Source organism: Sarcophilus harrisii, chromosome 2 (assembly GCF_902635505.1).
Source record: "Sarcophilus harrisii chromosome 2, mSarHar1.11, whole genome shotgun sequence".
Lineage (NCBI taxonomy): Eukaryota > Metazoa > Chordata > Mammalia > Dasyuromorphia > Dasyuridae > Sarcophilus > Sarcophilus harrisii.
In genome coordinates, this window is record NC_045427.1 from 287,759,383 (window position 1) to 287,786,294 (window position 26,912).

The following is a 26,912-nucleotide window of genomic DNA, read 5'->3' on the forward strand; positions in this document are numbered from 1 at the left end:
GTTGGGATTAAGTGACTTGCCCAGGGTCATACAGCTAGGAGTGTTAAGAGATCAGATTTGAACTCGGGTCTTCCTGACTTCAGGACTGGTGCTCTATCTCCTGCGCCACCTAGCTGTCCCAGTTTAGCTATTTTGGGGCATTTACTTGTTTTGTCTTTTCTACCATAAAAGTGCTGCCATAGATTTTTGGTATACATAGAGCCTATCATTGTAGTATGTGTCTATCAATGAAATTTCTGGGTCAAAAAGTATGAATACTTAGTCATTTTATGTACATAACTCATAATTGATTTCTAGAATACTAAACCTAATTTACAACTCTACCAATAATGCATAAGTGTACTTGTCCGTAACTTCTCCAACATTGTCTAGTCACTTTTTTTTTTTTTTAAGCATAATTTCAAATTGTATTTGAGAAAGACTGGACCATTTTAGAGTTTAATTAATTACATATTACTTTTTCCTTCTTTCCTCAAAATCTCCAACGTTAATTATTTGTATTTTTGTCATCTTAATCAATTTGCTAGATATAAAACCAAAGTTTGGTTGTTTTGATTTGCCTTTCAGTTATTTGGAAAAACCTTTTATTTGGTTGTTGCTCATAATTCTTCTTTGAATAATATTTGTCCATATTCTTTTACTTATTCATTGGAGAATGATATAATATATTTGCATTATTTTCTTAGATATCTTGAATAATAGATCCTTATCAGAGATTTTTATTACAAAAATCAACTCTCCCCTAGCCCTCAATTGATAGCTTCTCTTCTTTCCTAGTAGCATGAATTTTATTTACAGAAAAAATTTTTGTTTCATATAAATAATTTTATGTTTTTTAATCTCTTCTATCCACTGAACAAATAATAATTCATTATTATTTTATTTATTTGTTATATAGTATACATATAATATATAACAAATAAATAAAATGTATATTATATATTTTAAATTTTTATTTATTTTAAATTTATTATTATTATATCATCATTATTCAAAATATTAAAAAATATTTTTACCAGCACTTGCTAGTTGTACTTCATCTCTGGCCAGATGCTTGTCATTTCTATATTTTAAGTTGTGATCTAACTATTAATCTAAAGTTCATTTTCAGATTTAGTCATATTGTTTTAAGGGGAGGAAAAGTAGAAGGCAGAAGTTTTAAAAAAAAAACAAACAAATGTTCTTGCTACTCCTCTCCTCAAGCTGCAAACGTCTTCCCATTTCAAATTATTTTCTCATCTCGAGATGTACAAAATTTAGAAAATCTACCCCAAATGTTCATATGGACTATTTGTGCCCAACCTGTGATAGAGCATTCTGAGCTTATACGGGTCTAATCAGCCACAACTGGACATATTATAACTCGATTCTTAACATATTGATATCATTTTGGTCCTCTTCAAGATCAAAGGACAACAAGCACCATCACTTTCTCATAATCTGTATATAGTTTATATGTGCCTCAATATTTTTATATTGTATTCCCCATTAGAATGTATGTTTCTTGAGAGTGGGAACTGTGGTTTTAGGAACCTTTTTTGGATCCTCAGAATTAGTACAATGCCTTGCCTATAATAAGCACTTATAAAAGCACATTGACACTATTGAATACAGTTTTGTATTTATGCACACACATACATACACATATATATGTGTCTGTATATATATATATATATATATATACATACATATCAATGAAATAAATTCAACCCCTTAGTTGTAAGCCATTCTGTTTGTTAGACACTATTATCTTAAGTAAAACTGTTAACTTTCTACATCTGCCTTTTTGAAAACTCTTGCTTTCAATTCATAATAATAATGAAAACACCACCTGTGCCCCTAAGAGCTTTGGTTTTTTGCCCAAGACTCTGTCATTGTTAGATTTCCCTGAGGCAGTATTACTTGTGCCCACTTGGGTCACTATTTAGTAGTCACCTGGTTCGACAAGTCTTGGAAGATTTCTGTCACATTTTTGATATATATGCTATGATGAGAGCAGATCTATCTGTCATTATTATATTTACAAATGACTTCCCTCAGTAACAATCAGTAAGGAGACATTTGCTATCATTATTCTCTTTTTCTGACTTTTGCTGGGTGAATATTTGATAGCTCTTGTGGGTCTATATAATTATTATATAGTGCATAAGTATTTTTAAAATTAAAGTTTACTTTTTTAATGAAGAAAAATAGATTATTTTGTCCCTCCTATTTACCATAAAAAAGAAAATAAATACTATATGATCACTACGTACATGTATATATGTATGTGTGCATCTCATTCTGTACCTCTGGCAGAAAGTGAGAAACATGCTTCATAATTAATAACTTGCAATCATGATTGTTCATTGTGTTGATCATAGTTCTTAAGATTTTCAAGGCTGATTGCCTTTGTGATGTAGTTGCTATAGTACAAATAGTTTTTTTTTTTTAATTCTGCTTGCTTCACTTTGCCTCATTTCATGCAAGTTTCCCCAGATTTCCCTGAAACCATCCTTTTCATAATTTCTTATGATTCAGTAGTATTTCATTACATTTATATCGCATAATTTGTTTTGCCATTCCTCAATTGATGAATCCTGCCTTTGGTGCCAGTTCTTTGCTATTACCAAAATAACTGTAATAAACATTTTTGTATAAAAGTCCTTTTCCTCTTTGATTTCTTTGGTATATATATGACTTTAATAGCCACACTATTGTTGGATCGGAGGTTATATTCAGTTTAATAATAACATTTGGAGACAATTCCAAATAACTTTATAGAATAGCTGGACCAAATTACAATTCTACCAGAAATGCATTAATATTTTTGTGTTCCTGTTTTCGAGTAGCTCCTTCAAAATTCATTTTCATTTTTGGTCAACTTTGTCAACTTGAGGTGCACATGAAGTGGAAGCTTAGAATGGTTTAATATTAAATTCCTTTGACTACCTTCTTTTTGGGAAGATCCTCATACTTGTTTATTAGCTGCAAGTATTTAGTTATCCCTCCACCTTTTCTTTTTTCTGTGATATTCTTTAACTTATTATCTTCCTGACACATGCTCTTTGCCTCTTTAAATCTTACTCTTTAGTTGACATGGAAACCCTTTCAATAGTTTTAATAGAACATATCATTCTCCCTGATAACCTGGACTGTGAAGAGAGTCATTCCTTGAACCATTTTGCTTTCTTTTCCAGTAGAAAAAAACTACACACAATTTGAACATAGTTACAGTATTTTGCCTCTGATGGGAATACAAACATTGCTCACTCTTTGCAGGTCATGATAAAATCCTCCTTGTTCTTTCTACTTGATGGAAATGAGATCCTTTCTTACTGTTTTTCCTTCTTTTCTTGAAGAATTACTAATTTATATAGAACTTTGTATCTACCTCATGAAACTTGTCATTTCAGTCTTGTATAATAATTTCAGTCTTGTATAATAATTTAGGTGCTTATGTTATCTCTACAAGATTTTCATACTTCTTGAGGCTATGGACTGTGTGTTATCTTCAGCTTTGTATATGCCATGGGTCTTAGCATTTGGTGTTGTAATATTTATATCATGGTTCTTGCGCATAAAAGTGTACAACATAAATTGGTTGAATAAATATGAATCAGATCTTCACTTTAAAATGTAATTAACAGAGTCTTGAGGCAGTTTAGTGTAGTGGATAGAGAGCTAGCTTTAGAACAAGAAAGACTTTCAAGTATTACTATTGACAAATACTGTTTGTATATGACCTTGAGCAAGTAATTTGATCCTTCCAGTATGCCCTGACAATTCTCAAAGACTCCCAAATTGCAGAGAAAATGATGGTCAATATTGGTAGAAAGAGTTTTCTTACTGGAAATTTCATTCACCAATGGAATGAGAGGTCTAATCAAGAAAAAAGATCATCTATAAACTCAAAATTTCCCTTTTAAGATTTTATGAAATTATGAGTTTATTTTCTTTCTTTAGATGGCATGACATTGCAAATATGTCACACAATAAGTCCTTCTTTGCATTAGAACTGGCAAATAAAGAGGAGACCATCCAATTTCAAACTGTGAGTATTAGTGTTCTCCCCAGAGCACTTTTTTTTAAAGAAAATATTTTATTGATCATTCACATAGCACCTACCACCTGAATGAATCTGATCTGATTCCAGAGCACTTTTTAATCTTGCCTTTGGACTTTTGGTGGCTTTAAAATTGTACCTTGATAATATTTTGATTTTGATGTGAAATTCTAGGGGGAGAGTATAAAAGAATAGTTGAATGATTAAATCAATAGTATTTTTCACATACTTGGATATTTCTTGAATAAAGTCAAATCAACAAATATTTCTTAAATAGTTAATACTAAAGTGCCAGCCACTGTGCTGAGTATTGGGAATACAAATACAAGTAGTAATAAAGACAGTCTCTGCCATTACATTCTAATGAGAAGTAAAGAAAATAGAGAAAGACTCCTGTGAGTCGGAAATGGAGTGAGGAAGTGAACATGGTTGCCTTAGGCACTTTTCCTTAAAAGGCATTTACATGGTGCCTCTTCTTATTAAAGCTATATGTCAGAAAAATGCTTTGTTTTTGTAGGGTGATTATTGGACAAGAGTCTTAAATGGCTGTTCACCTGAAGCTGTCACTTACACTACTCTTTTTCCATTTCAGAAACATTTTGGTATTGCCAAGTAAATACCTATTATCTCTTAAGAAGTCTGTTAGCCTATTAGTAGTGCGTAATTTTGCTAGTTTGATTTTCAATTGAATACCTCCCCCAATCATACCAATATATTAAAAATGGCTTATTAATAGAATGCTGGGTATCCAGTATGTTATATTATATAGTATGAAATGTGTTACATATGAAAACTTAATACATTCATCTCAATTTGTGAACATTTTATTTGCCAGGAAGACATGGAAACTGCAAAATATGTATGGAGGCTGTGTGTTGCTAGACACAAGTTTTACAGACTAAACAAATGCAACCTGTAAGTATCATCTACTTATAAAACAAAATATAAAGTGAGAGTGTCTAAAATCATTATTTCTAAGAATTCTATAAGTTAGAAATCTAAATGGTACCCAAAGGGGAGAGTTTGTTTTATACCCCCTCTATATTTTCTTTTTTTGGTTTACATATTAAAATGTTATACTATTTTATTTCACTATTTCCTTTGGACCAACTCTTCATGCCTGAACCATTATAGTTTGCATAGAATCTGTTAGGATTCTTACAAAGTGATAAGTTGGTTGTCTAATTTAGCATGGTACTTAACAAGTTCTCTAGCTCACTAATCTATTTAGCCCTCCTTGGAGTTCTACAAGATTTACAAGTCCAGGAGATTCACAAGTTCGGTGGAGGAGATTCACAAGTCACAGCTCCCACAATCCCACTCTCGGAAAAGGAGTCAACCTTTGAGTTCACACCTCTAAAAGACCATATAAAAGGACAAACATTAGAGACTCAGGGAGATTGAGAGCCAGAATTCAGAGGGAGCTGGAGGCTGAAGCTGGAAGAGACAAAGGACTAGCAACAGGAGCTCTTGAAACTAAGGAGAGAGATAGGCATCTAAGAAAGCTAACTGGGCTATTTTGGAAAAGACAGTTAAGGACTGGATTTAACTCCTGGCTCCATTTGAGGTGATTATTATACTGAACTGAAAGGAAGACTGCTCTCAGAAGTCCCCCAAGAAACTTGCTCCCAGAGAACTTTTATAATTTAGAGAAGAGAACACTACAGAATCAACCGATCAAAGATTTAGAGTAGAAAAGACAGTAATCATTTAGTTCAATTAATTCATTTTATAGATAAAGAAATTTAGGTCTCCCCCAAAATAAGTGTCTTGTCCAGGGTTACAGAAGTAGACAGTTAGAGAACTAAGATTTAAACTCTGAGTTCTTCTGTCTCTAAATTCAGTATTCTTTTCAAAGTAGTTGGTCTTAATGGTTTTTTTCAACTCATTCCTGGCTAATAAAAAGGATGTCCCTCTATTAATATTTGTGTTGTACAAACATAACATTTTCTTTTTCACACACATTTATTTATAATATTTATTTATATATATTTGCTCATTTATACTTATTTTTAAAAGAATACAAAATACTTGCCTCTTGGTTTTTTGTAAACCCCATTTACAGAATGCTAATTTATTTGTGAGTAGGAATATTTGATGTGCTTTTTTTTAGAGGGGGGGCAGTTGAAGTTAAATGACTTATCCGGGTTCATACAGTAAGTGTTAAGTATCTGAGGCTGGATTTGAACTCAGATCCTCTTATTTCCAGGGCTGGTGATCTATTCACTGTGCCATCCAGCTACCCTGAAATACTTAAAGCTTCAAGTACTGGGAGAAGAAGGCAGGATATGTGCAAATTATTTCTGATCATTCCCCCCATTTGTTATAATGAGAAAGAACTATTAGTAGGTTATGTAAAGGCAAACAGTATATCATACATAGTGTCCAAGTCTAGCTCTTAGTTTAGTGCTTTGCACATAGTCGGCACTTAATAAGTACTTACTGACTGACTTATCAAAGGTACTGATTTGATTTTTCTATGATTGTGTAGTTTGATGTGAATTATTTGGTGGGTTTTTTTTTTTTTTTAATTCTCTTTGTCCTATTATATTTTGTTCTGTTAGAAGAAAAAAAATCTTTTAGTGAAAAAGTCCTTAAGCTTGATAAAAGGCCACAAAACGCAGACATTTCTTTTGGGGGGGAAAAACCTACCATAAAATGGCACTATTATTATTCCCAGTTTACAATGAAAAGGACTTGCCCAAAGTCACACAGTTAGTTAGTGTCTGAGACCACATTTGAACTCAGCTCTTCCTGATTCCACACCCAGTGCTGTATCACCTGCGACACTGAGCTATCTCTAGCACTCTTACTAGCACCAAATAAAAGTTCTAGGTTTTCTCCTTCCTCTTTTTCCACCATGAGGATATAATACTTTGTCAGTAAAGCTGAAAAATTACAAAAGGAGAACAGTAATGAAAGAATCATACAAAGAGATTGTAGATTTAAAGATTTAAAGATGTAAAGATTTAAAGACTTTAGGAAAGCCTACTAAAAATATATAGATTAAAAAGATATGATGGAAAATGTCATCCACATCCAGAGAAAGAACTATGGAGACTGAATGCAGATTAAAGCATACTAGTTTCACATTTTTTTCTTTATATATACATACACACAATTATTTTTGACATTTCCACATTAGTCATGTTGTGAAAGAAAAATCATAAAGGGAAAAATCATGAAAGAAAATTTACAAAAACAAATGTTGAAAACTATCTTTAAAGTTAAATTTTTTAAATTTAAAAATGTGTAAAACATATTTGGGAAAATGGGGAAAAAAAAAGATGATGAACTTTAGATGGTACTTATCTCAAACTAATGTCATGTTATATAGTGATTATGTACATATACAAATGTGTTTAAAATCATAAAGCTTCATGTGCTACGCTCTGAAGATACAAAGACAAAACTGATCCTCAGAGAGATTAAATTCTAATGGGGAATTTTTATGATGAAAGATGTCATGCATACGTCAGAAGTGTTTTGAGAATTTCTCTTTTTAACAATATCAGGAAAAAAAATGGCTTGGAAATATGCATCAATATTAGTCTATGAGTTAAATTTTATTTATTTTAAAATTATTGTGGCATGTAGCTACTTGGTAGTGATGTTACTATTTAGAGAAAAAAAGAAATGCCTTTTTACGTTGTGGTAAAATGACCCAGTCTGTGAAATTTAATTTTTACTATCCATCTATTTTATGCTGAACATAAATAAGTGCACATTTATGTACCTTTGCAACCATAGAAGAAAAAATATTCCATTTTAAGTAGAATAATTACATTTAGTGGGCAGGTTTCCAAATTGTTAGTCATATTATTTCCAGAAAGTGGCATCACATAATTACATAAAAATCCACATAAATTACAGTTTATTTTCTTGGACTTGATTTTCTGACGATCTGGCTCAGTAACATGCTTGCCCATATAAAAAATAAATGAAATCTTTGTTTTGGAATTTTTTTTTTCACGGCAGGGTAGGGATGAAATCACAAAATAACTCCCCCCCCCCCCCCCCCCCCCCCCCCCACCTACTTTGGTAGAGAGTTTCCCTATCTGGGTGTAGCCTGAATCAATAAAAAAATACGTTCAAGTTCTGCCCCTCTCTTTCGAAGATGAATGGTTGTAGATGGGTAAACATAATTATATAGGAATGAATAGGAATCCAAATTTGGATCTCATTTCAGTTGTGTTATTGGGCAATATTTTAGTCTGATAATCAATTTACTTTACAAAAAGGAGCTGTATAGAAATTTTTTTCTTGGTATAGAGAATTAGGGCCCCTTTCTAATTAGTAAACAAATGACCTGATGGCTTCTAGGATTTTAATAGTAAAAAGGCATTATAGCTTTATTTTTATCTTATTTAACAACAAAGAGGCATTTTAGCAACCAACAACACTGGTCTTTAACCATACCCGAATTAGATTAATGATTTAAATTTTTGGAATCTCATTTTTAAAAATATGTAAAATAGAACTGATAAATATCTTCTTTTGGGTTGTTATAAAATCAAATGAAGTAATGGATATTAAGGAAAAGGGGATATGTTATTTGGTTTTAACTTCTCTGGTATTATTCCTTTTTTCCCTTCATTTAGAAGCACAGAATTGCCCATCTCTCATTAGACATTTTTTTCCCTTTCACCTTTAAGATTTTCAGTTATACTCAAAAGAAGGTCAAATGAAAGGGTACCTGTTTTTAATTCATATGAGAGATAGCATAGTGAGATAGAGAGCTGGCTTCAGGTTTAGGTTTAGCCTCTGGCTGGGCAACCTGGGAAAATTTGTTAGCCCTTTGGGCTCCAAGCAAATCTTAAGACCTTAAGTTACTGAGGAAAGTATTATTTTGCATTATAAAGGATGTTTCATTACTTTCTCCCTGGGAATATTGATGAAATCATAGGTTCTGTAAAACAAACAAACAAACAAAAGAAACATAAACTTTAGTGAGAAATGTTTTCCATCTTTTTTCTTATGTTCTGAGATCCAGAGCATTTCCTGTTTGTTCTGTCCTGATACATTCAAAATCACTAGTTCCCTTTAAGAACTTTATGTTTTTCAAATCAATGATTTTTCAGTCTTGGTAAATTCCTTATAAAATTCTCAAAATGTCTGCCTGTTAAACTGATTGTTTCCCTATATACCAAATTATAATATCTGATTCAAAAGTAAATTCTAACTATGATAATGGAAGGAAAAAGTACTTCAATTATTAGAAATGATTAGAGAGGTTTCTTCAAGTTAATTTTTTTTTTTTTTTTTGGCCAGGGAAAAATATCTCTAAAAAAATTACACAGAAATGGCATTTAGGGGTGGGTGTAGGGAGCCTTTATAAAGGGTGCTATGAAATTGGGATGCCAAAATAGATATTGTGTGGGTGCTGATACTTGAGTTTGGTGTCTATGAGTTTTGTATTTAGCATACTCAGAGTTTCATTTCCGTCCCAGATTGGCCTACAACAGCAGCGATGATGCACTCTGGGAGTTTGTTGGCAGGTTTCTTTCAACAGTATCTTTCTCCCTCACTTACAACTCTCTGGCAAAGTCAGTATCTGGGGTTGGAAGTAAACCTTTAACTGAACCAATGCAGAGCATAGAACACCATTTTACAAAGACTGATCTCAATTAATGGAGGGAAAATATTTTCAAACAACAGAAGGCAGTGCTTTCAGGTTGGAAAGGAGCTTTTGAGTTCAAACCTCTGTCATTACTTAAACTCTTTGGGCCATAATGTCCTCATTGATAAAATGGGAAAGTTGGACCATAAGGTTTCTAATAGTTTTCCTTTTCTAATTCTTTCACTTTAAGTATCTTCTTGGGTCTCAGGAATAAATGGCTTGAACTAGATAACTTCAGAGTTCTTCCAGATCTAGATTCTGTGCTCATAGCTCTAAATATTAATATCGAGTTAAATAATGAAAAAAAAAATTAGGACTCTATATATTATCGTAGGCCAACTTTTGTGGACTAAAATAATGTAAGTCAAAATAACAGCTTATTCCTTAAAAATCAGGTAAATAATCTAGTCAACTTTTAAAAAGAACCAATTCCATTTATACTTAGAAGGAATTATCAACCTCATTAATATAATGAGGACAAATTAAAGTTACTGAGGGTATAATAATCTAAGTTTACAAAGCATTTTCAAATTTGTTAAAACATTTGAACTTAAAGATATTAAAAGTTCTATAACATCAACTTTAGTGGCTGTTGTTTAATGAACATTTATTAAATGCTTACTGAAAGCAAAGAACCATGTTAGGGGTTAAGGATATTAGAAGGATATTATTGTTTATTGAGGGAAAAATGCAAGCATAGAAATAATTGACACAAGGAATAGTAAAAGAAGTACAAAACTAATTCCGAAGTACTATGAGAAACCTAAATCCATGAAATTGGGGGTGGAGTGTCATGGTGACAAAGAAAGCCTCATATGGTAGCATCTATGTTAGGTCTTTAAGGGAAGGAGTTCAGTGCATTGTTGGTGGGGATAATCCATTCGAGGCATAGAGAATACATATGGCAGAGGCCATAGGAATAGAGAATAGCTTAGTTTGGCTACAATATTTAATATACCAAGAAAGAAGAGTAAAAGCGAGGGAGGTAGGTTGGACAGTTGTGGAAAGCTTTGAATGCTTGGGTCCAATAATCTAAGAAAGAAATGCTGCTTGGATTAGATTGCCTATTCTTCTAAAGTAAACTTGGAAGAGAGACGGATGCTGTCAGATTTTGAGATATTTAACTCTACCACTCTGAACTAGTAACCCTGATAGCTGTCATTTACTATATTTATGTTCTTACTAAGCTTTGATTTTCTTTCATTTTAAATGCACTATTCAAAATAGGCTAACTTATTTTGACCTTGTTTGGTTTGATTTCTGAGGACAGCATTAAATTATGAGAAAAAATTTATGTTTAAGGAACATACTTAATGATTAATTTAATCACCTCTTGTCTTTGCAATTTGGCTATTCTAATAATATTCTCTAGAAAACCACCCAGAGCATCTCAGAATACTTTTATAAGCAATAATAATGCCTTTCTTATTGAGTCTTGTGAGGCAGGAACATATGGGAGCAAACAAAGATGGAGGTTAAAAAAGTGATTTGGTAGGGTTAAACAAAATGTCATTGAAGTCAAGAATAATGAATTTTTGTTCCTGGTTTCTTAAAAAAAAAACAAAAAACCTGCCATACTGATTGAACATATATAACATATCAAATTGCTTGTCTTCTGAATGAGGAGGAATGGATGGAGGGAGAGAATTTGGAACTCGGACTTTTAAAAAACAAATGTTTAAAAATTGTTTTATAAGTAATGGGAGAAAATAAAATTTTAAATTTAAAAATAGAGCAGGAAATGAATAGACTTTTGGGTAGCAGACAGACAAATGAAAATAGCATATGGTCAATTTATGTGTTTGTTAGCATTTAAATTTATTTTTTATTTTATTTTTTTATTATAATAACTTTTTATTGACAGAACCCATGCCAGGATAGTTTTTTACAACATTATCCTTTGCACTCACTTCTGTTACGATTTTTCCCCTCTCTCCCTCCACCCTCTCCCCTAGATGGCAAGCAGTCCTATATATGTTGAATATGTCCTAGATACAATATATGTGTGCAGAACCAAACAGTTCTCTTGTTGCACAGGGAAAATTGGATTCAGAAGGTAAAAATAACCTGGGAAGAAAAACAAAAATAGCATTTAAATGTTGTAAGATTCCTCCATGCTAGATTAATGTTTGGCAAATAAAAATGTAATAATAACAACAAAACAAAAAAAAATTTACAATTTTGAGTTTAAAACAAAATCAAGCCAAAATGAAACATAGGGCAATACTTTAAGAAAATGCTTTTAATTATACCTATAGAATGGCAGTATTGCATAATGACTGCAGTGAAGAACTGGAAGCTAGAAAGACTCGGGTTCTAGGCCTACTTCTGACTGTAACTTTGGGTTAATCACTTAAAATTCAGTTTTCTAGGCAACACTGTGAGACTTGACATTTCTGAGAAGATTTCTGTCCACATCGATAAATTTTCTCAGCTGAGAGTTCCCTATATTGTAGAAATCACAAGTCTAATCATTTTTTTAAATCTTAAAAAATCTAACCTGATTTTCATAAAATCAGCTGTCATCATATTTTCCAATAAAACTATACGTGTTCTAATCCTTTGATATTTGAGATTGTGAGAATAAAGAAACAAAAACTGATTCTTTAAAAATAATTTTCAATAATATTTTGTTTTTCCAAATACATATAAAGATAGTTTTCACTATTCATTTTTGTAAGATTTGGTGTTCCAAATTTTTCTCCCTCATTCCTTTACCTCCTCTCTCCCCAAGACAGCAAGTAATCTGATAGAGGTTAAATATGTGCAATTCTTAAAAATTTTTTTTCCATATTTGTCATATTGTATTGTTCAATATAAATCAGTTTGAAAGGAAAAAAAACCACAAGAAAGAAAAAAAGCAAGAAAAAGTGAAAATACTGTGCTTCAATCCGCATTCAGTCTCTATAGTTATCTCTCTGAATGTGACTGGCATTCCCCATCTTAAATCTATTGGAATTGCCTTTAATCATTGCATTATTGATGCAATCAATGTATACGATGTTCTCTTAGTTCTGCTTGTTTCACTCAATATCAGTTCATGTAGATCTTTCCAGACTTTTCTGAAATCAGCTTGTTCATTTCTTATAACAATAATATTCCAATACCTTCATCCACTTATTTAGCTATTCCCCACCTGATGGACATCTAACTCAAATTTCCAGTTCCTTGCAACTATAAAAAAAATCTGCTACAAACATTTGTGCGCATGTGGGTCCTTTTCCTTCTTTTATAATCTCTTTGAGATATAAACCCAGTAGAGATACTTCTGGATCAAAGAGTACACACAGTTTGATAGCCTTTTGGACATAATTCCATGTTGCTCTCTAGAATGGTTGGATCATTTCACATTCTACCAACAATGTATTAATGTCCCAGTTTTCCCACATTCTCTCCAACATTTATCATTATCTTTTCCTGTCATTTTAACCAATCTAAGAGGCTGAGTGGTACCTAGGAGTTGTTTTAATTTGTACTTCTCTAATCAATAATGATATAGAGCATTAAAAGCTGATCCTTAAGGTGATATTAAACACTCTACGAGAACAATGTTCTCTTTTGGTTAGGTCTGGATAGGTCAAGTCAATATGTCAAGAAATATTTATTAAGCAACCTGTGTGTCGGGTACTATACTAAGTACTAGGGATAAGGGAAAAGAAGACAAAAAATAGCCTCTGCTCTCAAGAACCTTACAATCTTATTAGGGAAGACAGATATAAACAACTCTGGACAAGTGACATAGACAATCTTGGGAGGGGGCACTAAGTATGATCAAGGAAGACTTGGGAAAAATTTTTCATAGAATGGGAGACTTTTCCTGAAGCTTGAAGGAAGTCAGTAGAGAAAGATGAGGAGGGAGAGAATTTAAGGGATGGAGTATAACCAAGGAAAATTTCCAAGTTCTCAAGGTAGAGTGTCTTGTTAAAGAAAACCAGTTTTATCAGGCTACAAAGGATATTGAAGGAAGTAAGGTAAAAGAAGTTTGAAAAGATAGAAAGGGTCTGGATTTCAAAGGAATTTAACTGCAAAAGAGCATTTAAATTTGATCCTAGAGATACCAGGGAGCCATTGGAGTTGATTAGAGGGTGACCATGATCAGAGCAATGCTTTAGGAAGATAATTTTTAGAGAAAAAAGACTTAAGGAAGAGAGACCAATTAGTGGGTTTTTGTAATAAGAGGTGACTAGTTCTGTCCTTGATTTCCTCTCACTTTTAAGTTCGGGATTAGATGTTAGTTAGTTGTTGGTGGAATAACATTTAAAAAGTTATTTTTTTCTTGCTTCTTTGCCTGCAATAAATTACCACCAAGTGATTGAGTATAATTCATCAACTGAAATTTCTATAAGCATTTTTGATTCTGACAATAAAAATTAGCATATTTGCCATTAATTTGTGATTTTTTTTTCCCCCCTATGTTCTATCTTACTTAGGATCTTACATCTTACAAGGATGGTTCTTTGTCAGCTCTGAATTGCTAGTAAAGCTAGGTTGTCATTAAAATTATGCTTCTTTTTTTTTTTTTAATTATAGTAACTTTTTATTGACAGAATACATGCCAGGGTAATTTTTTTTTTTTACAACATTATCCCTTGCACTCACTTCTGTTCCGATTTTCCCCACCCTCCACCCCACCCCTCCCTAGATGGCAAGCAGTCCTATATATTTGAATATGTCCTAGTATATCCTAGATACAATGTATGTGTGCAGATCCAAACAGTTTTTCTTGTTGCACAGGGAGAATTGGATTCAGAAGGTAGAAATAACCCAGGAAGAAAAACAAAAAATGCAAACAGTTTACATTCATTTCCCAGTGTTTTTTTTCTTTGGGTGCAGCTGCTTCTGTCCATCATTGATCAATTGAAACTGAATTAGGTCTCTTTGTCAAAAAATCCCTTCTATCAGATTACATCTTCATCAGTATCATTGTTGGCGTATACAATGATCTCTTGGTTCTCTCATTTCATTTAGCATCATTCATGTAATTCTCTCCAACCTGTATTCATCCTTCTGGTAGTTTTTTACAGAACAATGATATTCCCATAACATTCATATACCACAATTTCCCAACCATTCTCCAACTGTGGGCTCACTCAGTTTTCACTTCTAACCACTACAAAGAGGGCTGCTAAAACATTTGGCACATACGGTCCCTTTCCCTTCTTTAGTATCTCCTTGGGTATAAGCCCAGTAAAAACTGCTGGATCAAAGGTAACAGTTTATAACTTTTTGGGCATAATTCCAGATTGCTCTCAGAATGGTTGGATTTTCACAACTCCACCAACAATGTATCAGTGTCCCAGTTTCCCATCCCCTCCAACACTCATCATTATTTTTTCCTTCATCTTAGAATCTGACAGGTGTGAAATGTATCAGGTTTGTCTTAATTTGCATTTCTCTGATTAATAATGATTTGGGACACTCTTTCATTTAGTGTTATTTAATTTCATCATCTAAAATTGTCTTTCTATCCTTTGACCATTTATCAATTGGAGAATGGCTTGGTTTCTTATAAATTAAAAGTCCATATATTTTAAATGAGGCCTTTATCAGAACCTTTAACTGTGAAATGTTTTTCTCAGTTTTTTGCTTCCCCTTCTAATCTTGTTTACTTAGCTTTGTTTGTCAAACTTTTTAATTTGATATAATCAAAATTTTCTATTTTGTGATCAATAATGGTCTCTATTGTCTTTATCCAAATTTCTTCCTCTTCCACAAGTCTGAGAGATAAACTATCCTATGTTCCTCCAATTTGTTTATAATCTCGTTCTTTATGTCTAAATCATGGACCCATTTTGATCTTATCTTGGTATACGGTGTTAAGTGTGGGTCCATGCCTAAAATTATGCTTCTTAAAACAATGCTATTCTTTGCTCTAAATCACTATTGATCAGAGAGAGAGAAATGCAAATTACTCTGAAATCTCTGAGGTACCACTCCACACCTCTCAGATTGCTTAAGATGACAGGAAAAGGTAATGATAAATGTTGGAGGGGGTGTGGGAAAACTAGGACACTGATGCATTGTTGTGGAGTTATGAAATGATCCACCCATTCTGGAGAACAATTTGGAACTATGTCCAAAGAGCTATTAAACTGTACATACCCTTTGATCCAGAAATATTTCTACTGGGTCTATATCTCAAAGAGATCATAAAAGAGGGAAAAGGAATCATATGTACACAAATGTTTATGACAACTCTTTTTGTAGTGAAAAGGAATTGGAAATTGAGTAGATGCCCATCAATTGGAGAGTGGATGAATAAGTAATGGTATATTAATGTTATGGAATATTATTGTTCTATAAGAAATGATCAGCAGAATGATTTCAGAGAGGCTTGGAGAGCCTTACATCAACTGATGTTGAGTGAAATGAGCAGGACCAAGAGAAGATTGTACACAGTAACAGAAAGATTATATAACAATCAATTCTGATGTATGTGGTTCTTTTCAACAATGAGATGATCTAGGCCAGTTCCATTGATCTTGTGATGGAGAGAGCTATCTGCAACCAGAGGCAGGACTGTGGGAACTGAATGTGGATCACAATATAGTATTTTCATCTTTTTTGTTGTTTGCTTGCATTTTGTTTTCTTTTTCATTTTTTTTTCCTTTTTGATTTGATTTTTCTTGTGCAGCATAATAATTGTGGAAATATGTGTAGAAGAATTTTACATGTTTGACATAGATTACTTGCTGTCTAAGAGGATGGGAGAAAAAGGGGAGAAAAAATTTGAAACACAAAGTTTTGCAAGGGTGAATGTTGTAAACTATCTTTGCATATATTTTGAAAATAAAAAGCTATTAGTTACAAAAAGAAAAATACTATTTTTAAAGTATGATGACTTTTACTAGTGTTCACTTTGAAGATAATAAAGTATAGTACACAGTATATAGAATTAAATACAGTAAATTATTACTATTCATTTTAAATAATTTTCATTTTAAATATTTACTTTTAAATATGTTTTAAAATCATATAGAGTTAATATTATATTTAAAGAAATAAAAATGCCTAGATACAGTTAAGAAAGATACATTTATTACTAATCATTATTCTTTGTCTTAATCTAGTTCTCTATCTTCATTTCTAAATTCTTAAAAAGGTTTGTTTTGTTTTTTTAAATTCTAGACAAACTCAGACTCTTACAGTGAATCCTGTTAGGAGGAGGTCTTCAACAAGGATGTCTTTGGTAAGGAGATGAAGTTATTTTAAGTTGGATTTTTAAAAAATCTTTTTATTGTAGTCAGGTTTTAAAAGTCTGCTTCCTCAGTGAGATGAATATATCTTTTCTTTATTACTATTCATCAGATATTATTCTTTTGATTTATTAGTTAGCATTAATGAATAGAGTTTTAAATACTAAAGGTTTTGGCTAAGAATAACTAGAGCTCTCTAGAAAATATGTGATTGAGAGGTCATTTAACACCTAAATTGTATTTGAGCAACCATGAATTTATTTCTTTATTTATTTTTATTATAGCTTTTTATTTACAAGTTAAATGCATGGAAAATTTTACAGCATTGACAATTGCCAAACCTTTTGTTCCCATTTTTTCCTCTCCTTTCCCCCCATTTTCTCCCCCAGATGGCAGGTTGACCAATACATGTTAAATGTGACCAATACATGTTAAATATGTTAAAGTATAAATTAAATACAATATATATTACATGTCCAACCAGTTATTTTGCTGTACAAAAAGAATTGGACTTTGAAATAGTGTATAATTAGCTTGTGAAGGAAATAAAAAATGTAGGAGGACAAAAAGAGAGGGATTGAGAATTCTACGTAGTGGTTCATAGTCATCTTCCAGAGTTCTTTTGCTGGGTGTAGCTGGTTCAATTCATTACTTCTCTTTTGGAACTGATTTGGTTCATCTCATTGTTGAAGATGGCCACATCCATCAGAATTGATAATCATACAGTATTGTGAACAACTATGAATTTAAAAAACAAACAAACAACTCCTGGGCCAATCATATAATCCCAAACTAAATCAAATGTAGTTTATTTTATAATGCTATGCAACAACATTTTCAATTAGAAGTTAGCTTGGGGAATATAGTCAACAGTAAAAGATCCACTATTGTTTTATGAAAAGAGCTGTCTCTTGTTTTTTTTTCAAGTGTTTAAAAAAATAAAAAGCCTGGAAAATAATGTCATATATTAATAATATAATATCATGTCATATATTGATTTATTATTAATTTATTATGTCATATGTAATTATTTATTGTGTCATATATTACTAATATAATAATTTCAATAATATAATAACACAATGTTACAATATATAATATATATAACAATATGATATAATAATGTCACTCATAATAATATTATAATAATGTCACTGCATAAGACTTACAACTCACACCCCATGCCAAAATAAAGTCAAAATGAGTACCTGATTTGGGCATAAAGGGTTATCAAATTAAGAGAGCAAAGCAACATCAGACCTTTGGAGAAGGGAGGAATTTATAGCCAAAGAAGAATTAGAGAACATTATGAAATGCAAAAATGGACAACTTTGATTGCATTAAATTAAAAAAAGGTTTTGTACAAACAAAACCAACACAAACAAGATTAAAAGGGAAGTACAAAGCTGGGGAAAATTTTTTACAGCCAGTGTTTCTGATAAAGGCCTCATTTCTAAATTATAGAAAGAACAGTATCAAATTTATAATTTTTAAGATTTATATGTTTATAATATATGATTCATTTATTTATAAGAATATAAGACCTATTGAGAAATGGTCAAAGGAGATGAACAAATAATTTTCTGATGAAGAAATTAAAGATATCTATAGTTGCATAAAAATGCTTTAAATCACTATTGATCAGAGGAATGCAAATTAAAACAACTTTGAGGTACTACTTTGCCTCTCAGATTGGCTAAGATGACAGGAAAGAAAATTGTAAAAGTTGGAGGGGATTTGGGAAAACTGGTACACTAATTAATTATTAGTGGAATTGTGAAATGACCCCACCATTCTGGAGAACAATTTGGAACTATGCCCAAGGGCTCAAAAACTGTACATACTATTTGATTCAGCAGTCCCATTACTGGGTCTATATCCCAAGGAAATCATAAAGGAAGAAAAAGAACCCACAAGTGCCAAAATGTTTGTAGCAGCTCTTTTTGTGATGGCAAAAAATTGGAAAATGAGTAGATGCCCATCAGTTGAGGAATAGCTGAATAAGTTATGGTATGGGAAAGTAATAGAATTTCATTGTTTTATAAAAAATGATGAATAGACTGATTTTAGAAAGGACTGGAAGGGATTACATGAATTGATGCTCAATGAAACAAGTAGAACTAGCAATACATTCTGTACAGTAACAGCAAGATTGTACCTTGATCATTTGTGAAAGACTTTGTTCTTTTTACTGGTTCAGTGATCCAATGCAATCCCAATAAACTTTGGATGGAAAATACCATCTTTATCCAGAGAGAAAAAGATGGTGACCAAATGTAAATCAACACATGTTATATGCATTTTTTTTCCTTATAGTTTGTCCCTTTTGTTCTGATTTTTCTTTCCAACATTTCATAATGAAATGCGTTTAAAAAAATGAATGTATATGTATAGCTAGAAAAAAATGAACAGCTCCTTTAATATTTCTAAGTTGAAAAACATAGGGAAATATATAGCTCATGAGTAGAAACTTCTATTACAAAATCACTTAGTAAAACATGGAGGATTTAATATTATGTTTTGTTTTGTAAAATTTCATTTCTTAGCCTAAGCCACAACCATATGTGATCCCTCCACCGCCTCAGTTACATTACAATGGACATTATACAGAACCATATACTTCTTCCCAAGGTAAGTCTCCGTTATTTCCAAGAGGCCTCATTTAATAAATATCAGTAAGTGTAATGGGCTGAGGCTTGAGTTGATGCACTGAGGTTCCAAGCACGTGAGGCTAAATAGTAATTGGACCATATTCTATTAATATATATGCTTGGAGAAATAATGGCCCCACCCACTCTTTGTGCAAGTCCTGATGTGTTGTTTAGGAAATGACGATTTTTGTGGGTGGAGGCAGAGGGGCAGGAAGAGGTGGGGAGAGAAGGCTGGCTGGCTTCTAGTCTGGCTGGCTTCTTGATGCAGCTGCACACATGGTGATCATGATCCCCCCTTTGCCTCCAATCCCCCTTCACCTCTGATCCTTCTTCACCTCTACTGAGAATAAAGATTGAAGATTTTCCCTTAACCTGAATTCCTGACTCAGGCTGATTTTAAAATATGCGGTCATCACAAGTAAGAATAAAAAGACTTTGATAACTATCAATCAAGGCTCTTTTTGGCCACTGTGGTGATAAGCATCTCCGAATTGGATAACTAAAAGAATTATACTCAAAAGTTCTCTTCTCCCTATTCTGCCTAAACCATATGAAGTTAATTTGTTGGAAACTTATAGGAACACAGTACAATATGAAACATATATTAAAATGTCTTCCATTTCCCCTTACTCTTTCATCCCTCTCATTTTAACACAGTCTAAAGAACTTGGTCATGATAATTACAGTGGCATCGTAGTGCAGGAGAAAAAAATGTAGGATTTGGAGTCAATCTTTGTGTTTGCTTTGCTACTTATCACCTTTATGACCTTTACTAAGTTACTTTAATTTTGTGAGCCTTGGTTTCCTCCTCTTGAAAATGAGGAGGAGGACAGAGCTGAACAAAATGACCTCCAACTCTCCTCCTAGCTCTAAAATGCTGTGATTTTAAGAATCATTTTTTAAAGGCATCTAATCCATTTTATTAATCTGTAAATTAAGTAACTTACATACAATAAAGAGGAAATTTGATTTTATGGAAAGAGAACCACCCTTAAGCTAGATTTGCTTTCAAGTTTGGGCCCTAATATTTTAAAAGCTTTGTCACCAGCAATGTATGTGTCAATCTCATTATCAGTGTGGACATCCCCGGAAAGTATACTGCCAAGGTGAGTGAACTTATTCCCAGCATTCAGAACTTCACCAGTTACTGTAACTGTTTGTTCCACATATGGATAGTGTGGTACTGGCTGATGGAGGATCTGTTTTCTTGGTGCTAATTATTAGGCCAAAATTAGCATAAGCAGCAAAGAATTGATCCCATACTTTGATGCATTTCAGCCTCAACCAACCAACCAATCACAGTATTGTTGTAAGGATCAAATTTTTTAATATCACAAATGAAAATATTTTCTGTTAAGTGATGTGTAAATATCAGTTGTATATTAGAGAAAAATCCTTCTTTTCATCTTTTTCAATGGAGTTTAGATGGAAATGTTCCTAAAACAAGTCACTCTCTTGGTCTTATCCTTTTATATTTAATGTTTTGTGGATAACTGTATAGATGGGTAATTGGCTTTTTGTAAATGAATAGAAATATTAGAATATAAGCTCATCTTCCATGTATGGTTATCAAATGCATCCTCAATGCAACTAGTAGCCAGAATGAAGATGATGTCTTTTCCTGTGTGATCATTTTGTTATTCTTATTTTTTATTTGTTATTGAGAATAACAAAAAAAACATTAAATGACAAACCTCAAAAATTTGAACATCCTGAATACAAAGGACAAAAAAGGATCAACCTATTCAGCTATCCAAGTTTATCATGAATCGCTTAATACAGATTTCATTTTTATAAAAAATTTCAAAGCTGACCTTCTTGTTTGTATCTTTCTCAACTTTGTAGATTTTTTTTTAATGCACAGAAGAAAACAATGTCCCTCTTTTTCTTTTTTCCTTTTGAGTATCACTACAAGTCTTCTCTCTCTTAAAATTTCCCCCATTCCAAGGAAAAGAATGCATCCCTCCCTTATAACAAATACTATCCCTCAAATCTTTCACCTCTTTGTTAGGTTGTTTCTCTTGTGATTTTGATTTCTTTCACTAGGTTTCTGTATTTTGAAAGCTTTACATTAAATATAGTATGAAGACTGAGTATTTTGTAAGGCACTGTCAATTAAAAAAAACCCAAAACATTGTTCTTAAGTTTTTAATGGATCAATGTTATGTTTGGCAGATTTGGGGCAACACTTCAGTCTGTGATAATGTTTTAGTTGCAGTACAGTTCATAGTTTGAAATCTCAAAGATATTTTAAGGTCTATGTATTTATTATAGGGATTTATCATTTGTCAGTCTATTAAAAAGTCTATTTAATATTTTAATACTTCTGATTGATAATTCTAGCCACTAACGTATGTCATATTTTGCTATGTACTTGGTTGGGATTAAACTTTTATAGCTTGTCTTGATATCTTTACAGGTGTTGTACCATTTCCTTAAACAATATGCGTTGCTCATGAAGTCTAGGCTCCTTAAGGATAACCCTTCTGTAATTTTCAATGCATTGAACTGGTCTTGATTTGTTATTTAACCTCTTCATTTTTTTTTTTAAAGAAACAAATTCCCATAATTCAGCCATTTTTTTGATGCTTCTTGATCAACATGTTGGCTGTATTCATGCAAGTGTTGATCATGAAAAGGCTTTTGGATTCCACTGTTCTGAAGGCCAGTCACTTTTCTGTTACATTCAAATAATCTAATATGTGTACCGGTTATCAACCTTTACCCTTGGTCAGTGAAGGGATAGTTGTTTGTTCCAAAAATATTTTTCTAGGTTTTTGACCTGTTGATCATACTCTGAGCATGCCTACCAATTTTCTTCTACCTTTTTGATGAGGAGAAGTGTTTTATTAATAATGTACACATTTTGATTAGGCTACTTTCTAAATCTTTTATGGTTTACTTTGCCATTTCAAAAGTGTATGTTAATAGTCATTATATAGGTGTTAATTGCTTTAAATGTAGTCTTCCAATTCATTTTTGATTATAGCTTCTTAAACTATGTTCATGACTCTATATAGGATCTTGTAATTGAATGTGGGGTTTGTGAATTTATGATTTATTATCAGTAAATATTTGATTTGTATACCTGCTTTATATACCTATCTACCCAGCATCACATAAAACTTTCTCAGGCAACAAGGGGGTTGTAGAAGAAAAAGTTTTAAGAAATCCTAGATTATAGGATGTGATTACTGTTTTAACTTTATGATATCGTTAGTAGGCCATTGGACTTGGAATTAGGAAGATCTGAAATCAAATCTTGCCTTAGATACTTTACTAGTTGTTTATCTTTGGGCAAGACAGTTAAATACCACCAGCCTCAGTTTCCTCATCTGTAAAATAAGAATGATAATAATATTTCACAGAGTTATTATGAGGATCAAATGAGAGAATATAGGCAAAGTGTTTTGCAAACTTGAAAGCTAGATAAATGGTATTATTATAATTGACCATGATACTTTTTAAAAACTATAGTGTTCCTATGTACAATAGGTCAGACACTTCTTAAGTGATACTATATATGTATACATATATTTGCATGGATGTTATCATGTTTTTGCTGATTTTTTTACTTCTTTGCAAATATCAAAACTGCTAATTACAAGAAGATGATGCCTTTTTTGTACTTGACTCAAGAAATATTTTTTTCAGAGATAATTTACAAAAGACCGTAGGTAATATTTTCTCTCTCAGAGTTCATGCACTCAAATTCTAAAATTGGACTAGTTTTTAAGTATTGAAGATAAGGAATTGGTTTCAAGATATATTGTTTACTTACATCATACTTTGACTCATTGAACATTTGTCAGACATGTGGCAATGTTTGTAAATCTTATGTGATTGCTGTCTTTCCTATACATCTTTTGTACTTTCTTCCAGTATTTTCCTTCTATGCAATACATGTTGTTTATCTATCTGTCTACCTAATCTATAAATCACTTGTTTTCTCTGCTCTTGTAGATATCCTTTTGCCCAACATTCTTTCATCTGTATTTGTATTTTAGAGACAGTTGACTCTTGATTGGGTGAGAATAAATACTACTACTACTACTACTGCTACTACTACTACTGCTGCTGCTGCTACTGCTACTGCTACTGCTTCTTCTCCTGCTTCTACTACTACTACTACTACTACTACTACCAATAACAACATTTACATAGTGTTAACTATGTGCCAGGCACTATATTAAGCACATTACTGTTATTATCTCATTTGATCCTCATAAGAATCCTGGGAGGTAGGTACTATTATTATCCTTATTTTACAGATGAGACAGCCTCAGGTTATGTGACTTACCCAGGGTCTAATGAGTGTCTGAGGTCAATTTTAAACTTAAATCTTTCTGATCCCAGGATCAGCACCCTATTTACTCTGCTACCTACCCTCCTTTTAGATTGAGATTGACATGGCTTAAATTATGCAGTAAATCCATGTTAATAAATCCTTATTATTTAGACTTCAATTGAATTTCATGGAGAGTTTTTAAAGGCACAAGCCGTTTTTAAGAACTTTAAAAATCTCAGTTTGGAAGCAAACAGTGTAACTAAAGGATAAGTAAAGGCTGGCAACAAAAAAGCTGGGACTTTTAAATGCTACTTATGGATCATCTCAATTTTTTTTCAAAGCATGACATCTACTGGGCTACACATACTTGGTTAACCTCTTACTGTATTTGCTCAAAAATGTTTAAATTTGTTGTTCTTTAAGAATATTTTACAAATTTGTCTTTTAGTTCAGATAATAAATTCTTCTTATTAGTCTGAATTAATGAGAATTGACCATATTTATTCCCAGAACAATTGGCGCTATCCTTTTTTTTTTTTTTTTTTTTTTTGGTATTTCCTTTGGTAATTTTGAATTTAACTAAAGTAAGAATGCAAACCCAGGTTCTCTTGACTCCAAATCTAGCATTCTTTTGGTTCTACCATACTGTAATTGTGTAGATTTTTTGAATAAATTTTTACATTGTGCTTAAGAAGGATTTTATTTATATCCCATAGAAACCAAGAAGCATATTAGTGAATACATGAAATTACAAGGAAAAACAAGCATTGAAACCCTTTAGTTATTCTAATTTATTGATGCTGTTATCCTTAAGAACAGCACAGTTCTAGAATAAAATCCACAAGTTATTAGATTTTTTTACTTTGATGTTTGTGGATCACTCATACCCCAAACGCCAGTCCTTCAGTGAGTAAAATATATTCCCATCAATCCCCTTGTCAAGTCAAGATGTTTACTAAAGTCAAACAAAACTTTATGAATTTCAGAAAAGGAAGGTGGTTTCTGAAGTGACTACCCTATATTTTAGCAGCAAATTTGTGGTATATGTAGAAGTTGCATCTTTTCTTGGGGGAGGAGGGGAATATAAGGAAATGGTTACAGTTTATGACAGTGTTTTTGATTCTTGAATCTCAATCTTAAATATTTTCTTTTCAGATAATCTCTTTGTGAACAACCAGAATGGATATTATTGCCATTCTCAGACGAGTCTCGATAGAGCACTCGATTACAACGGAAGGATCCGCAACGGGAGCGTCTACAGTGCCCACAGCACGAACTCCTTAAATAACCCCCAGCCCTTCTTGCAGCCCTCACCCATGTCCTCCAACCCAAGCATTACTGGAAGTGATGTTATGAGACCCGACTATGTCCCATCTCATAGACACAGCGCCCTGATCCCTCCATCCTACCGCCCCACGCCAGACTACGAAACCGTGATGAGGCAGCTCAATCGTGGAGTGGGCCACGCGGACCGGCAGAGCCACTCCCTGAGAAATCTCAACATTGGCAATTCGTACGCTTACAGCAGGCCTGATGCCTTGGTCTACAGTCAGCCTGAAATCAGAGAGCGAGCTCAGTTTGCCTCTCCCCAGTCGGCGCACTACCCGTTCAATCTTAATTACAGCTTTCACAGCCAGTCTCCCTACCCCTATCCTGCTGAGAGGCGGCCCGTGGTGGGAGCCGTCAGTGTGCCCGAGCTGACCAACGTGCAGCTGCAGGCTCAGGATTATCCGGCGCCCAACATCATGAAAACCCAGGTGTATAGACCGCCTCCTCCTTACCCTTACCCACGACCAGCCAACAGCACCCCGGATCTGTCCCGGCACCTGTACATCAGCAGCAGCAACCCAGATCTCATCACGAGGCGGGTGCACCACTCGGTGCAGACCTTCCAGGAGGACAGCCTTCCAGTGGCCCATTCTCTGCAGGAAGTCAGCGAGCCCTTGACGTCGGCCCGGCACGCTCACTTACAGAAGAGGAACAGCATTGAGATCGCGGGACTGACCCACGGTTTTGAGGGAATAAGGCTCAAAGAGAGGACTATGTCTGCTTCTGCGGCTGATGTGGCCGTGCCCCGGGTCCTAGCAGCCAGCTCGCAGCCGAACGTGTTCACAGACAGGACCAAGCAAGAAAATGAAGAGCAGGAAAGTGTGAGATATGGTCACAAGAAGTCCCTTTCCGATGCCACCATGCTGATCCATAGTAGTGAAGAAGAAGAAGAAGAAGAAGAGGAAGATTTTGAGGAAGAAAGGAAAGCTGGCAGCCCGCTCCCAACTCCTGATGAGGCCCTGGGCTACTCTGCCGAACCTTTGCTCGGGTACCCCTATGGCTCTGCCCCGACTGGGGCCAACCCTTTGCATATTCTTGAACCAAAGTCACATATCCTAGAGACGGAGAAGCCAGTGAGAGCCATCAGTCCAGTTCCTGGGATGGCTGAAGCCCAGGTTCTGAGAAGAGAAGGGCTGTTGACTCCTTCCATGTCAGAGTCTGACCTCACCACTTCGGGACGCTACAGAGTGAAAAGGGATTCTCTTAAGAAGAGGCCTATGCTGGACATTCTTTCAGGAAAGAAGAATGTTGTTGAGGGTCTTCCTCCATTAGGGGTAAGCCAAAGAATGGTCTTCTTTCTTTGTAGTCTTTTGTAAACAAATAGGAATACATATTTTTTAAAAGTCCCTTTGATCTTTTCTTTTTGTATTTCTTGTATTTTTAAAAATTTCCCTCCCATTTGTTCTTATTTTTGTGCTGCTTGTAGCTCGCTAGTTTTGGTTTTGAACAGAAATTGACACAAACTGGTGAATCTCCTAGTTTATCTTTTGATGCCTCATGAAAGAATAAATTGGATGAAGAGAGAAGATACATTAGTGAGTGTCCTCAAGTATTTTGTTCATGGAGTTTGTAGAGAAGAAAAGGAAAATGGCATGACCTTATCATGTGTTATTTTTTGGAGCTGCCTCCAAAAACTGCCCTGTCGGCATATCTCATGGTCCACCTCTGAGCAAGTGCTTGTAAACTGCTGAGATTTAAAGCGTGTCAGGGGCTCTGTGATGAATTTATGGATGGTTGTTCTTTGTTTTCAAAGAGGACCAAAATGACATCACCAGGTCGGAAT

At 33.5% G+C, this 26,912-nt stretch overlaps 1 protein-coding gene across 3 annotated transcripts in view; it reads left to right on the top strand.

Annotated features, from left to right (window-relative positions):
• Positions 1–26,912, top strand: part of PTPN21 (protein tyrosine phosphatase non-receptor type 21) — a 103,095-nt gene that overhangs the window by 54,644 nt on the left and 21,539 nt on the right. For all 3 annotated transcript variants that reach the window (XM_003756185.4, XM_031952397.1, XM_031952398.1), the window contains exons 9-13: positions 3,946–4,033; positions 4,881–4,960; positions 16,794–16,854; positions 19,408–19,492; positions 24,956–26,403. In XM_003756185.4, the coding sequence (XP_003756233.1) occupies positions 3,946–4,033; positions 4,881–4,960; positions 16,794–16,854; positions 19,408–19,492; positions 24,956–26,403 (1,762 nt within the window). The remainder of the gene's footprint in view (positions 1–3,945; positions 4,034–4,880; positions 4,961–16,793; positions 16,855–19,407; positions 19,493–24,955; positions 26,404–26,912) is intronic.